The sequence below is a fragment of the Eulemur rufifrons genome, chromosome 10 (assembly GCF_041146395.1).
Source record: "Eulemur rufifrons isolate Redbay chromosome 10, OSU_ERuf_1, whole genome shotgun sequence".
Lineage (NCBI taxonomy): Eukaryota > Metazoa > Chordata > Mammalia > Primates > Lemuridae > Eulemur > Eulemur rufifrons.
The window spans coordinates 33,530,663-33,546,920 of record NC_090992.1 but is presented as its reverse complement, the minus strand read 5'-3'; the positions used below and the strand labels follow the sequence as shown (position 1 = coordinate 33,546,920).

Sequence of the window (16,258 nt, the reverse complement as noted above, 5' to 3'; positions counted from 1 at the left end):
GAATATGTGTTCCCTTTACTTAATGCAATAGCTGCATTCTAAAAAGTTGGCTAAAAGTGCTCCTCCATAAACTGCTTTGTATTGTCCCTCTGATTGGAGTTTCTCTAGTCTGTGCTCACTTTATGTTCAGTCCCTCCTTTCTCGCTCATGGGAATACTGCACGCAGATATGTCCTTTCTGCCTTTGAAGATAGCATCCCTTCTTGGACACCCCTCTTCCCCAGGAGCTCCGTGACAGCTTTCTTCCATAGAAGCAGCCAGCGTGGTTCTTGGTGTGTATACAGGTCTCAGGAAGTGCTTATGGAGCGCATCTGTGTTAGTAATTTCATAGCTCTGCCCACAGGAAAGTGATCGTGTCTCCACATCCTGGTCTGTGCTTGCTTCCTTGCAGAGAGGCCAATGGTACAAAACACAGACTGTCAGAGCAGGAAAGGATATTTGGAATTCTTTTTGTCTTCATTTTACAAATGAGACAGCTTAGTCTACCATGAAATACTATAGATAGTAGCCATGTGTGACAATTTAATTTGAACTAATTAAAATTGAATAAAATTCAAAATTTCGTTTCTCAGTTGCACCAGCCACATTTCAAACACTGAGCAGCCACGCGTGGCCAGTGGCTACTGTTGGACAGCGCACACGTGGAGCATTCCCGGCACTGCAGAGAGCTCTATCAGACAGCACTGTCGGTACACGTTCTCTAGGGGTTTGACCTCTCAGAGCCTCCGTCAGGTTTCTTCTCTACAAAGTGGGACTATGCAACACCTTCTTCATAGGATGATGCTCTGGAAATTAATGCATGTAATGGGTTCACAGTGCCTGGTTTATAGTAAATGCTCAGTAAATGTTAGTGCCTGCTGTTTTTGTCATTACAGTTATTACTACTTGCAAAAGCTGTATAGTAGCTTGTTGAAACTCTCTCTTTTATAATCAAAAAAATATCCATGGGATACTTACTGTGTGCCAAGCACTGAGCTAAGTATTAGCAATACAGAAATAAATAGAATATGACTCCAGTCCTAAAGATAGCCCAGAAATCATTACAGTTCAATGCAGTGGGCACAATGTGACATATGGATTGTGTCAGTATTGCTCCTCCTGTATCCTTGGGCCCACTGCTGGACATCTGTTAGGTGCTTAATATTTATTTGTTACACGAATGAAGGTACAAGGTAGGGAATTTGCACAGAAGCTGGTGGAGACCATCAAGGCCAGAGCGGAAGTGGAAAGACTTTGTAGAGTCATGATAGCTGAGAATGTTAAAGGATAAATGGGGCTGCCATGTGGACATGGGGTAGCATGGCCTGTCCCAGGCAGCACAGTCTTGGAAGTGGCAGAGGAGGGCCAGAGCATGGAGGGTACATTTATGAGTAGGGGTCGGGTCTGGCCTGGTCCTGGTGGCAACAGGGGGTTCTGTGTGGGAGTGGCAGTGGCCAGAGCTGGATGGAGGGTGGGCTGGAGGCCTGGGCCATCCGGAGCCTGCCAGCCTCTCGACTCTGGCTAGTGGCAGCAGTCGGCAGAGAATATTAGGTGTCAGACGCTGGGAGGTCAGCCCCACTGTTCCAGTTGACCAGGTGCTATTTTTTATCAATAAGTTTAAAAAAGCTGCTGCTGTCTGGTGCCTCCTTTTGAACACCCCTTGAGGAAAGGCAAGAATAATAGGAGATGAGGTTACTTTGCGTTCTTGAAAGTTGTTTGGTGCCTGAGAACATTCCAGAGACGTGACACAGAAGTTTTCAAGGAGCATGCAGTTAAACCTAGCTCTACTTCTCAGTTCTGTTTTGGCATATTTCCTTCGAATGAATCACCCATGTTTGGCACACGACTTGTACAGCTTGTATTTTGGTCAGGAACAGGGGCAGCCATTAGAACGGTAATGGGGTTTCACCCCTGCTGTGGCGATACACAGCAGCTCTCCTGACGGATGGAGACTGGTAATACAGCTGACTTAAAGATCTGCCCAGCATCGACAGGAAGCTTTTGGTCTTTGACCAAAATTTGGATGTGCAACCTGGTAGGGGTGTTTTCATGCCTCTGCCGTGACTCATTCAGAACAGACACTGGCATTTTGACAGAGTAACTGAAGAGCTATAAATTGCAGTTACCCAGATACTTCTGAAGAGTTCTCTGTCCTGCATCTGCGCCCTTCCATAGATACGCACGCACATGCAAACGCCCAGATGCTTTTTAATTAACAAGATCCGGTGAGGAAAAATATCATAAAGTTCAAGCAGTCAGCTTTTGAAGGTTAAAGAGATTAACCTTATCAGAAAATTGACCCATATTTCCCCAGTTCCAAAATTTGTTCAATTTTACTGTTCCTGTGTGTGCTATTGGGAAACTACTGGGGAGGCGATTTGGTTGGGGTGTTGCAGACCAGCTCGCTTGTTCCCAGACAAGATTCCCTCCCAGGTGGCAGCCCAGCTGAGGCCCTGCATTCCAGGTGTCATCCTTCGTTTCATTTCAGGGACTAAGAAGTTTGATTCTGTCAGATCACAAAGAATGACTTGTGCTCTAGGAACAGCATTCAGCCTCACATTGCTCAGGGAGCCTGGTAAATATAAATCAGAGTGGCAGTTCATTAGCTTCCAGTGAAAACCACATCCAGCCACTTGCTTTTCCAGATTGGCACATTCTCTTCATGTAGAAAATTCAAATAAGGAATGATGCTGAAATTGGAAGACTGCTTGGTGAGCACAGAATCAGGCTATGAGGAGTGAGTTGGATACTTCAAATGTTTAATGATATCAGGCTCTTATATCCTTGTTCACAAAGGTTGAACTGATATTTTCTTAATTCTGAAGATTCTAAAATTTTATTTATTTACTTATTTATTTATGAATGAATGAATGACAGGGTGCTGCCCCCAGCTGGAGTGCAGTGGCGTCATTATAGCTCACTGCAACCTTGAACTCCTGGGCTCAAGCCATCCTCTTGCCTCAGCCTCCTGAGTAGCTGGAACTACAGGCACACACCACCACACCCAGCTCATTTTTCTGTTTTTTGTAGAGACGGGGTCTTGCTCTTGCTCTTGCTCAGACTTGACCTCAATAGATCCTCCCACCTTGGCCTCCCAAAGTGCTAAGATTACAGGCGTGAGCCACCGATTCTAAGATGTTTACATGTCTGCCTTCCAATTCATTATTGTACTTAATGTGGTAGGATTTCTTTTCTCCTGAAAAGCTACCATTAAATTGAGAGTATATGAAACAATGAGTTGATAACATCTTAGACTGGGAGCAATGCAGTACGTGCCACTAGATCTGCCAGGTTAATTCTTGGGTTAAAGTCCCCTCCCCTGCACCGTGCAGAGACCTTGCCAACTTCACCTGGCTCCCTGTTTGCTTTGTTTGCTAACTGTCCTTCTGATTAGCATGTTCTTTATGTTAATGTCATTAAGTTGTGGATCTGTCTCTTAAAAGTTTGCTGGTGCTTGCTGATTTCATAGTCTAACTCCAAGTTTGGAGGCTACCTTACTTGTGCCTCTGTATTGCTTATATGTACTTAGAGGGCTTTTAGAGTAGATGATAAAATTTCCTTTGAAGAATAAAGAAAACCAGAAAACTAGTCTCTACATGGGAAGACTAGGTGGGGATGCTCGAGAGCTAAGGAGTGTGCCAGGTTGGGGTGGCCATGGTGAGCTGGGTGAGGACTCACCATGCGGCTGACAGTGTGGCAGTCTGGTCTCACGTATGCTTGCTCTTATGCCCCAGGCTCTTTCCCTTTTGTACCCCAACCTCTCCTTTTTCCATGTCCCCTCCCCGCCCCCCCCCCCCCCCCCCCCGCCTTAGTGTCTGTAATGTATATTCCAGGTCTTAGAATCCAGTGATGAGAATGTCTAAGGTTTTTCATTAGAGATTTTTGGTTACTTTTGCTGCTGTGTTGATTGTGACTGGCCTCTCCACCCCCACCCCCCACCCCCTGTGGGTCAGTGACTTTCTATGTATCTGAAGTTTTGAAAGCGATCTGTAGACTTGGACTGTGAGACAGAGGTTTTTTTGTTTTTGTTTTGTTTTGGAGACAGAGTCTCACTCTGTTGCCTGGGCTAGAGTGCCGTGGCGTCAGCCTAGCTCACAGCAACCTCAAACTCCTGGGCTCAAGCAATCCTACTGCCTCAGCTTCCCGAGTAGCTGGAACTACGCATGTGCCACCATGCCCGGCTAATTTTTTTTTTTTTTTCTATATATATTTTAGTTGGCCAAATAATTTCTTTCTATTTTTTTTAGTAGAGACGGGGTCTCGCTCTTGTTCAGGCTGGTCTCGAACTCCTGACCTCGAGCGATCCTCCCGCCTCAGCCTCTCAGAGTGCTAGGATTACAAGCATGAGCTACTCTGCCCAGCCAGTGAGACAGAGTTTGAGTCTATTTAGCAAAAATATATACTTACATCAGCGCCTTTTGAATAAGATTTTAAAGACTACTCAATTTTTCTCCATAAATGTATTTATATTCTGCTTAATTATATACTCAGACACATAGGCAACTTCAGCTGAACTGCTGTGAAGATCTGGTTTTGTTTAAAAAGCCTTTGTGTGCTGGTGGGAAGGAAGAAAGGGACCATGGTTTTGCTATTTTCTTCAACATCCAGCACAGTTCCTGGCACATATTAAATATAATAGCTGCTCAATTGGTTCCTGCTTTTATTCCCTTCCTGGTGGCACATACATACTTTCTCTAAATTATTGATAATGATCATAAAAATAGATCTTTTACTTAAATAGTGGAAGTATGACACAGTGTCTTCCACACTGTGTCAAGTATGTGTCAAGTATGACATTGTGTCTTTCATACACAATGACTAGATCACAAAAGTGGAATGTGCTTTTTCCCTGGTTGGGCACCTAGGTGGAGCTATAATTCAGGTATGCCAGGTGGCATCTCCCACATCCAACATCTCTCCCTTACCTCTGCTTTTACCTAGCCAGTGACATTTAAACCTGTACCCTTTGTGAACCTGACATGGTGATGATTTAATGTTCACTTGTATGGATATTCATTTCAGGGATAATTAGATTGCTGGGCCAGTGAGCTAATTTGTTACATTGCTTCTTAGAGATCTGTTTCTCCATTACAGTGCTTGTGGGCCCTAACTACATTTAACAATGTGATGTTTAAAACCATCATTAAACATATCCCTCCATCTTATTAGTACTAGAAAAGAAAGAACTTACTACTGGGATCTCAGAGGACATAATTGCCAAACCTCAGTAGACCTCTCCAGTCTCCGGATGATTTAATTCTAAATAAAAACCAACTCGATTGAATTAAGATCCTCTCCATCTGTAATAAGTACCTAATAGCACTTTGCATAAATTTCATAAAAGCCATCATCATTTTAGGCAAATAAAAATGAGGTATTGGTTTCATTCAGTCTTGGGGAAATGTATGTTTGCTGATAATGAAAAGACATCAGTTTCTGAAAAACTTACATCTTAGTGAGTATCAGGAAAGATCTCTTATCAGGCAAGGATTAGATTGAACTTTTTTCCAAGCTGTGCTATCCAAATGGTTATTAGAAAAGGAAGGAAACTAAAATTAATTGAGCATTTAGGCACTTTGCATAGCTTATTAAATCTTATGAGATCTTATCAAATCATTAAGAAAGCAGTATCATTCCCATTGTATAGATGAAGCACAGAGAATTGAAGTGGTACTTCCAAGGCCCTAGCTAATAATGAAGATTTGAACCCAGGTCTGTCAGATCTCAAACTTTACTACGCACCAGTCTCCTGGGTGTCTGTTCAGTGGTACCTGACAAGTTAAGCACCTGAGTCAGGCAAAGCCAGCAACACATGGCTCTTTGGATGGTATCAGTATTTGGCAGCATATTTTTATGAGAAAGCTATTTTTAGTTTCATTTAAATATGATTTTATTCAACTAGGGCTTTCTTTGTCACTCTTCCAGCATCCCCCATATAGTAAAACATGTTATTGTACAATGAAGTCAGTGCAAACACAGAGTTAAAGAAAATCACTACAGCAAGGACTACTGAGAAACTCACATTGTGCCATGTAAGCAAAATCTGCACTGCCCTCTACTTTTCACAGATTGTTTTCTACATATAGTTAGGTTAATGGTTATTTAATTTTACAGAGGGAAATCCAAGGAGCAGATGTTTCCATTGTTTTAGCTATCAACATCATTCTTCAGTTACGTAGTTTTTAGGGGAAAAAAATACTTTATGGGAAAATTCATTCATACAAGTGGTTTTTTACTGATTTAAGCCAATTTGTAACATTCATATTTTCTTAGATATTTTTATCTTTGAGATTTGAATGAACCATTTAAGTTAAAAATGTCTGACCATTTTGATGATGATTTAAGAAATTAGTTTGTATTTGAGGTGAAGATGGGAAGAGAAATCAATCTGTAAAATAATTTCTCAAGACTGTGAAACTACTTCTAATGAAGATTTTCTGCTTGTTTTGTTTTTAGGCCTTCTTCCTGGTCTATGCCCTGGGATGTCTCAGTGTCTACTATGAAAAGGTAAGATGCTTTGTTTAGACACAATCCATGTAAAATTTCCCTGATGTTAAAAGCAGGTTGAGCTGGGCACAGTGACTCATGCCTGTACCCAGTGCTTTGGGAGGCTGAGGTGGGAGTATTGCTTGAGGCCAGGAGTTTGAGACCAGCCTGGGCAGCATAGCAAGATCCATCCCTACAAATATATATAAACACATACATATATATATATTTTTTAGCTGGGTGTCGTCTGCATGCCTGTAGTCCCAGCTACGCAGGAGGCTGAGGCAGGAGGATCACTTGAGTCCAGGACTTCAAGGCTGCAGTGAGCTGGGATCACACCACTGCACCCCAGCCTGGGTGACAGAGCTAGACTGTATCTCAAAAAAAAAAGCAAGTTACACTAATTTGTAATTTGTATAGGATTTAATACAAATGTGTCTACTTCTGCTGAATAAAATAAGAATTGAATTTTTTCTCCAAGTTTTGGCTTTGAGTCCCTGAATTGAGACCATTTGAGCAAAAGGCAGCCTTGACTCCCTTTAGATTACGTTTCATTCCTAGACACTAGAAGTGTTATATCTTATACCATATAATGATCAGAAACATGTGTCCAGGCAGTATTAAAAATTAACAAATAGAACAGTTTGGGTTCAAAAAAAATTAACAAAAATACAAGCTACCAATATTTGGCACCTACTTTGGTAAAGGCTGTGTGTTAGGCACTTTACAAGTAATATTTCTAATCCTTGCCTCCAGCTGGTAAGAATTTTACAGGTAGGCTGGGCGCAGTGGCTCATGCCTGTAATCCTAGCACTCTGGGAGGCCGAGGTGGGGGGATTGCTCTAGATCAGGAGTTCGAGACCAGCCTGAGCAAGAGCGAGACCCCTTTCTCTACTAAAAATAGAAAAAATTAGCCGGGTATGGTGGCACATGCCTGTAGTCCCAGCTAGTCGGGAGGCTGAAGCAGGAGGATTGCTTGAGCCCAGGAGTTTGAGGTTGCTGTGAGCTAGGCGGACACCACGACACTCACTCTAGCCCGGGCAACAGAGTGACACTGTCCCAAAAAAAAAAAAAAAAGAATTTTACGGATAAGGTAGCTGAGACTCAGAGAAAATAAGTAACCCGCCCAAGGTCACACTGCCAGTCTGGTTAGAATTAGTACTTAAACGCTTGTCCTGATAACTCCAGTGCCCGTGATTTTGTATGGTAGTCTGCTGCCTTTAGAAGAAAGGTAGTCACATAAGAGGTTGATACCATGGGTGGCTTCCAGGCAGAGGAGCGGGGGTGCTGAGTACATAGGGAAGAGGGAGACGTTTAGCTGGATACTTTTTTGTACTTTTTGAATTTAAAATCATGTGAATATAATACCTATTTAAAATAATTCAAATAAAATTAAAAAGAGAAAGGTAAACAGAACAGTAAGTGGAACAGAGAAAGTGTATTTTATTTTATTTGGTTATTGAGAGCACATAATTTTATTCATCAAATTCTAATCGCATGAGTCTTGTTCGCGGTATTCCAGTGGTTTGGAAGCGGCTGTCTGCCTGATGGGCAGCTCAGTTTCCCAGATTGTGGCCATTCTCAGCCTCACCCTGCCTTCTCTCAATCTGATGGATTATTTTTGTGCCATCAGACAACAAATTCTCCAGTTTCAAAGGCTAAATGGAGCATTTTTGTTTTTGAGACTTTTTACTACAAAATTATTTTTGGCTTTTCTGAATGTGGCCTCACATAGAGTAGCTACTTGTTAAGGGTCCATAAAATGTTGGAACGCACTGTTCTCCTCCAGCTTGGGTGGCTTATTACACTTGAGCCCACGGGCACATTTTAATTCCTCTGCCTAGAATGTTCTCCCCAGCCCCCCGCCACCTCCTCTAATACCCTCTGTCCCCTTTCCCTTGGCTACTTCTCATCCTCAAAGTTGCCTTTTCTAAGTCCTCTGGAGCAGTGCTGTCCAACAGAAGTATAATGGGAGCCTTGGACGGGAGCCACGTGTATCATTGTAGATTTTTGGGTGCTCAACATAAAATAAGTTTCAAAAAAAAAAAGCAGATGATGTAAGATGTCTGTAATGAATAGAAAAGAAGAAAAGAAAAGCTGATGAAATTAATTTTAATAATATATTCATAGTTTATTTACTCTAACTTATCTAAAATTATTGAGATAGCTTACATTCTTTTTTTTCTTTTTTTCTTTTTTTTTTTTTTCATACTAAGTTGGAGTTCAGTGTGTGTTTTACACTTAGAGCCCTTCTCAGTCGGGGCGAGCCAGGGATGGCCAGAGCCCCTCTCAGTCGGGGCGAGCCAGGGATGGCCAGAGCCCCTCTCAGTCGGGGCGAGCCAGGGATGGCCGGCAGCTACTGCACTGGACAGCGCAGGGCCAGGCCTTCCAGGGAAATGCCTGTGTTGGGGGAATTGTGTTTTCTTCTTCACTGCTTCAGTTCTGCACTTAGTATGGATGTTGGTGCACTGGCTGCATGAAGAATGAATACACGCGTAACAATGCCTTTTTTTAAAATAACTTTAGGAGCCTTTAACGATAGTGAAGCTCTGGAAAGCTTTCTCTGCAGTTCAGCCCACATTCAGGACAACCTACATGGCCTACCACTACTTCCGAAGCAAGGGCTGGGTGCCCAAAGTGGGACTCAAGTACGGGACAGATTTATGTAAGTGATTCAACGGGGTTTGCATCAGATTCACCCTAGAAAATCAAGCTGGTCATGTGTGCTGTTGCCAACTTTTGTGAGAATGTGATAACCACTACACTGCGGAAACCAGATGCTTTTCGTGAGAGACTGTGTCCTCCTTTGGGCTTAGGTAAGGATATTGGTTATTTGGATTGGGATAGAAGGTAAGTCCAGAAAGAGAAAAGGTGGTCTGGGGGAAAGCCTCGGAATAGAAGCTTACAGCCCCAATTCAGACTTCCCCTCGTTTGCTCTGTAATCTTAGAAAAAGATTCTAAACACCCACCCCCACCTCTCATTAGCCATAAGGTCGTGTGATTTATGGTAGTCCCTGTTTTGGGGGCCTCAGTTGCCTCATCTGCCAAGTGAGAATAATCATATCGTTGTAATAATCACAACTGTCGTTTATTGTGCCAAACTTTGTACCGTTGTGCATTTATTATCATTCAATCTTTATAGCAGTCCTATGCAATTGATACTCTTGTTATCCTTATTGTCTAATAGGGAGACTGCAGTTTTAAGAGAATAGGTCATTTGTCCATAATAGTTTCCAGGGCCAGAGTTTGCAGAGCTGGGCTTTGAATTCTAGAGCCCGGGCTCTTAGAAACCTTTATACAGTGCTGCTCTCCCCGGTCTTAAAGTGAGATTGTAGACCGAGTAAGTTCTTCATTCAACAGACATTGGGTCTGCTGTAGGCCGGGTACTTCTTGAGGTGTCAGGAATACTGAAGTGAACAAGACAGACACAAAGCTGCCTTTGTGGAGCTTTCATTCTGGGAGATGGAGGACAAACAAGCAAACAATACATTCTGTAATTTCCAGGATAAGTACTGTAAGAAAAATGAAGCCCAGTAAAGGCCTAGAGAATGCAGGAAGCTAGGCTGGGCAGGAAGGGACTCTGAATAGTTGTGAACACAGTGAGGGAAGGGCTCACATGCCTCGGAGGAAGAACACTCTAGGCAAAGCAAACAGCAAGCACACAGACCCTGAGGCAGGAACAACATAGAGACTGGTATGTTGAGAACTGAGAGATCCCAGCGGGAGTGATAGGACACGATGTCTGAGAGTTAGGCTGGGGCCAGAGCATGTAGGGCCTGGCAAAGACCTTATTGGAGGTTTTTGGACCAGAAGTCTTGGGGCGATTTTGAGCAGAGGAGTGACTTGAATTTAACGACTTAATTTCACAAGACCTTCTGTCTGCTGTCTTATTAGTGACTGAAGAGGGTAAAAATGGAAGCAGAGAGACCGTTAGGGGAGCTGGGCCCGACCAGCCCCACGACAGAATGGATCTGGGATCTGTGGGTAAGAGGAATCAGAGATGACTCCTAGGTATACTGCCTTCACGTTTTGGACACATTAAATAAGTCAGTGGAGATACTGAGAAGGTAGGTAGACAACTCAGGAACACAGGAGGCCCTTGAGACAGTTCTGGCCCCAAGGTGGGAGGGGTGGTCATCAGAGCAGCTCGAGTGGCTCTGTCCTTGTCACAGAGCAAAGAGATGTCGTCTTCCCATCTCCTTCTTTGGTTTTTTTCTAAACCACCTCTCAGCTTATTTTTTTAGTCAAAATATTTTTGTTAACTTTTTTACATTTACATACATAATCCACATTAATCCAAAGTATTTCTGCATGCAGCTGCGAAGAATAGGGGCCTTCTCCTGCATGATTACCACGTAATGCCAGAGAAAAATTAGAATTACCACGTAATGCCAGAGAAAAATTAGAATTATTCAATGATATCATCTAAATATGCAGTGCAGCATATTACAGGCATGAGCCACAGTGGCTGATGCCTGTAATCCCAGCACTTTGGGAGGATGTGGCTGAGTTCAAGACCAGTCTGGGCACCATGGTGAGACCCCATCTCTACAAAAAATTTTAAAATTAGCTGGATGTGGTGGCGTACGCCTGTAATCCCAGCTACTCAGGAGGCTGAGGTGGGAAGATCACTTAAGCCTGGGAATTTGAGGTTGCAGTGAGCTATGATGACACCACTGCACTGTAGCCTGGGCAACGGAGTGAGACCCTGTCTCAAAAATAAATAAATATAAATTTAAAAATTAAATATCCAGGCCATACTTAAATTTTCCCAGTTATCCCCAAAATGTCTTTTGTGGCTATTTTGCTTTTGATTTTTTTGATACAAATTCCAGTGAAGATTCATTTATCCCATTTGGTGGTTTTAGTTTCCTGGGGTTGCCGTAAGAAATTACCACAAGCTGGGTGGCTTAAAGTAACAGAAATTTATTCTCTAATAGTTATAGAGACTGGAAGTGTGAAATCAAAGCGTCAGCAGGGCCAGGCTCTCTCCAAAGGCTCTAGGGGAAAATCCATTTCTTTCCTCTGCCAGCTCCTGGTGCCCCTGGGCATTGCTTGGCTTGTGGCTGTACCCTCCAGTGTCTGCCTCTGTGGTCACATTGCCGCCTCCTTGTCTGTGTCAAATCCCCTTCTGGCTTTCTCTCGTAAGGACATTTGTCATTGGATTTAGAGCCTACCTGGCTGATGATATCATTTCAAGATCCTTAATGATATCTGCAAAGACCCTTTTTCCAAATAAGGTCACATTCACAGTTCCAGGGAGTAGGACATATCTTTCAGGGGGCTGCCATTAAACCCACTGCAGTCTCTTTTAATCTAAAAAATAGTCCCAGCCACTTGGGAGGCTGAGGCGGGAGGCTTGTTTGAGCCCCGGAGTTCAAGGCTGCTGTGCATGATGATTGTGCCTGTGAATGGCCACTGCACTCCAGCCTTGGCAATGCAGCAACACCCTGTCGCTAAAAAAAAATAAAATAGTCCCTCTATATTCTTGGTGTTTTTTCATAACATTGACTTTTTTGGAAGAGACTTACAGGATGTTCCCCATTCTGCATATGCCTGATCAGTCCTCATGGTCAGACTCAAGCTCAGTGATCTGTTGGCACAAGCAGGTGATGTGTGTGCTGGGTAGGAGGTACATGATGTCAGGTTGTCCTGTTGATACTAAGTTTGATCATCTGACTAAGGTGGTTATTGCCAATATCTGTTGTAAAATTACATTTTTTTCTCTCAAGTTGTAGAGTAATGTTGTAAATAGCTGGTTTCCCAATAATTATAATGGTTGTCTGAATTAAATATCATACTAATCATCATTTTCTAATTCTGTCATTCCTTCCTCATCTCTGTCTGGTATTCATCTGTAAGAAAGAGCTTTTCCTTGTTCTTTCAGACCTTATTTTATCTATTTATTTACTTTTTAGAAATGAGGTCTCACTATGTTGCCCAGCCTGGATCTGAATTAGATAGACTCAAGCAATCTTCAGCCTCCTGAGTAGCTGGGATTGTAAACTCACACAACCGCACCGGCTCAGACCTTATTTTAAATCCCGCGTATTTCTCAGACTTTTGAAGTTTTCATCTTTCTACTTAGGCACTTTTGTAAAACAATTCCATTTTTCCCCCTTACTATACTATCGTTATACAGTCACGCGCCACATAACAATGTTTTGGTCAATGATGGACCACGTATACGATGGTGGTCCCATAAGATTATAATGGAGCTGGAGGAACTGAAAAGTTCCTATTGCCTAGTGAGGTGGTAGCCATCATAACGTCTTAGTCCAGCATCACTCGGGTGTTTGTGGTGATGCTTTTAAACAGTTGTATAAAAGTCTAACACATACAGTCATGTACAGACCAGTGGTCCCCAGCCTTTTTGGCACCAAGGACTGGTTTCATGGAAGACAATTTTTCCATGGGTTGGGGGTGGGAGGCACGGTTTCCGGATGATTCAAGCACATTACATTTATTGTGCAGTCACACCTCCCTGCTAATGATAATCTGTATTTGCATCCACTCCCCAGTGCTAGCATCACCGCCTCAGGTTCAGCTCACATCATCAGGCATTAGATTCTCATAAGGAGCGTGCAACCCAGATCCCTCGCATGCGCAGTAGACAGTAGGGTTCTGCTCCTATGAGAATCTGACACCACCGCCGATCTGACAGGAGGCGGAGCTTATGTGTATCATGTTTGCACAGTGATGAAATCACCTGGTGACGCGTTTCTCAGAATGTATCCCAACATTAAGTAATGCATGACTATAATTACCATCGTTTTAGGTAACTTTTCCAGTGTTTACTATATGCCAGACACTGTACTAATACTTCTGCCTTCATTATAACCCCATTTTTCCTTGAGGTGCAGAGAGTTCCCACTTGGTCTTGGAATTACTGACACTTGAACTTGGGCCTGGCTGACGCCAGTGTTCGTGCATTAACTTCTAAGCTGTGCCATTGTCGTAGTCCATCATCAGAAATTACCTGACTTGTGGATGTGAGCCGCTTCCCGGCTGTGTAATGCTCCGGATGCATATTGGATTAAAGATGTGTATTTGATCACAAGTGATGACATTTGAGGGCTAGAAAATATCTTAATTTCCCCTCATGTCTTCATTTTAGAATTTTGGAAACTGAGGCTCAGAGAAGTTAATAACTTGCCTAAAGACACACAACTTGGAAAGGCAGAGATTGGGCAGGAAAGAAAACTCGTGAGTTCACTTTCATTCAAGTATGTGGTTTCCTTCCTCAACACTGCTTCTTAGAAAGTTGGGAATTGTGGCCGGGCACAGTGGCTCAGGCCTATAATCGTAGCACTTTGGGAGGCTGAGGCAGGAGGATTGCCTGAGGTCAGGAGTTTGAGACCAGCCTGAGCAAGAGTGAGACCCCATCTCTACTAAAAATAGAAAAAATTAGCTGGGCAACTAAAAACAGAAACAAACAAACAAAAATAGTGGGCATGGTGGTGCGCACCTGTAGTCCCAGCTACTTGGGAAGCTGAGGCAGGAGGATCACTTGATCCCAGGAGTTTGAGGTCGCTGTGAGCTAGACTGATGCCACGGCACTCTAGCTTGGGCAACAGAGCAAGATTCTGTCTCCAAAAAAAAAAAAAAAAGTTGGGAATTGTATGTTTGGGTATTTTCTTAAATTTGTGCCACAGTGAATTTGAGCTGACTTGTGAAATACTTTAAATACAATTTAAATAGGAAATAGAATAAGTAAGGAAACGCAAGTGTGGAAAATACAGACTAGCAAAACAAGACTAAGGGAAGGGTTACTGTGTTGTCCTTGGGGTCCTACGCTGTTTCTAAAATCATGCTACAAATTTGGCACTGAGCAGCCTGAGCCAAAGGGAAATGTGATTAGCTACAGGATTGATAGGTCCAAAAGGAAAATGATACAAATTCCTCAAGGGAAACAAAACTTTTCCTTGAACTTTTGTGTTTTGGTTTAGCACAGAGGACAGCTAAGAGCTTACAGATGTGATCATGTGTTAGTTATGGTAATTCCCACAGCTGTAGTTACATATAAACCCCAAATCTCAGGGGCTTAACAGAGTTCATTTTTTGTTCATGTGAGATGAAAAATCTGTGTCTCTGGTGGGCAGCAGATCACCTCCGAAAGGTGCTTCAGGAACCCAGGCTTCTTTCTTGTGACTCATGGTCTTCAACATGTGGCTTCTAAGGTCACCTTCAAAAAGGAACAAGCACAGGCTTTGTACACAGGAGGGTTTTATGGGCCAACCTGGTAGTGTCACTACCAGCTATGCCTGCTGCTTGGGAGACTGAGACATGTAATTGGCCACATGCCCAGGAGGAGCAAGTGGTGAATTTAGTAAGCAGGTGACTAGTCTCTGCCACAGATCAGGTGCCACCAGAGTGCTCCCGGTGAAGATCGAGTCCCTGGCCCCAGGCTCCATCGAGCAGCTCTTCTAGACGCCCCCCAGACTGAAGTGACCCACTTCCTTCAAGTCCCCAATAGCAGAGCAGACTGATACCTGAATGGCATGTATGGTTATGTGACTGTTTTTTTTTTTTTTTTTTTTTTTTAACCCACTTGACTTTGAATTTCTTAAAAATAGTTGTGAGCCTTGTTCATCTCTGGCATTAACACCCATCATAGTACCCACCCAGAATAGCCGCTTGGACGCTTTGAATTACACTGATTTGAAATGAGTAACAAAATGTTGGTCGGCATCATATGAACTTCACTCTTGAGGTAATTCACACTCTCCCTGGAGAGTGTGAGGCGTGAGACAAGACAGGCATCACTTGTACCTGACTTTGGAATTCATTTGTACGTTGGGACAAGAATGTTAGGGTCTTGGCAACAAATTTGCTTTACTAATTGCACTTTGTTCCAGGGAAAAAAATAGATTGGATTTTAAAAATAGACCACAGGGCATATTGCAGATTATCTTCACACAGGTGATTGGATGTTTGCCTCCCTTTGGAGAAGAAAAAAAAATAAATAATACAGTAAGCTTTTGATTTTGTGTGGTTATACATTTTCTTCTTTTTTCTTTTCTTCTTCACAGTGCTGTATCGGAAAGGCCCTCCATTTTACCACGCAAGGTTTGGAGTGATTTTTAAATAAATCGATGGCTTAAAGGGACACGGGGAAATTTCTGGCTTTCTATTTGATTTTTGGTGCCATAGAAACAGAAGTCATGTTCCTCCTGGGCTGACAGGGGTAGATGATATGCCCATGCCTAATCCATTAACATTGTCACTCTATACATAGGATGATACATATATAGGTTATGATAGTATGTGTTTTAGTGTTAAACATTGAGTTAATCTATGTAGTAATTATTCATCTTAATTTCTGTGGTTATTAGTGTCTAAACAGTTAAGTGAATTTACAGCTTTCATGTTGGGAAAAATATTTCTGTTCCTTTTTTGTTAAGTAAGTGTTGAAATCAGGCTGAAAGTTTCTTTTTTTGTTGTTGTTTTTTTTTTTTTGAGACAGAGTCTCTCTCTGTTGCCCAGGCTAGAGTGAGTGCCATGGCGTCAGCCTAGCTCACAGCAACCTCAAACTCCTGAGCTCAAGCGATCCTCCTGTCTCAGCCTCCCGAGTAGCTGGGACTACAGGCATGCGCCACCATGCCCGGCTGATTTTTTGTATATATATATTTTAGTTGTCCATATAATTTCTTTCTATTTTTAGTAGAGATGGGGTCTCGCTCTTGCTCAGGCTGGTCTTGAACTCCTGACCTTGAGCGATCCTCCCGCCTCGGCCTCCCAGAGTGCTAGGATTACAGGCGTGAGCCACCGCGCCCGGCCAGGCTGGAAGTTTC

The 16,258-nt window shown here is 42.9% G+C and overlaps 1 protein-coding gene across 1 annotated transcript in view; it reads left to right on the top strand.

The window, feature by feature from the left end:
• Nucleotides 1-16,258, top strand: part of TSEN2 (tRNA splicing endonuclease subunit 2) — a 40,055-nt gene that overhangs the window by 18,637 nt on the left and 5,160 nt on the right. Inside the window, exons 7-9 of the mRNA XM_069483968.1 lie at nucleotides 6,435-6,485; nucleotides 8,991-9,129; nucleotides 15,497-15,533. Of these exons, the coding sequence (XP_069340069.1) occupies nucleotides 6,435-6,485; nucleotides 8,991-9,129; nucleotides 15,497-15,533 (227 nt within the window). The remainder of the gene's footprint in view (nucleotides 1-6,434; nucleotides 6,486-8,990; nucleotides 9,130-15,496; nucleotides 15,534-16,258) is intronic.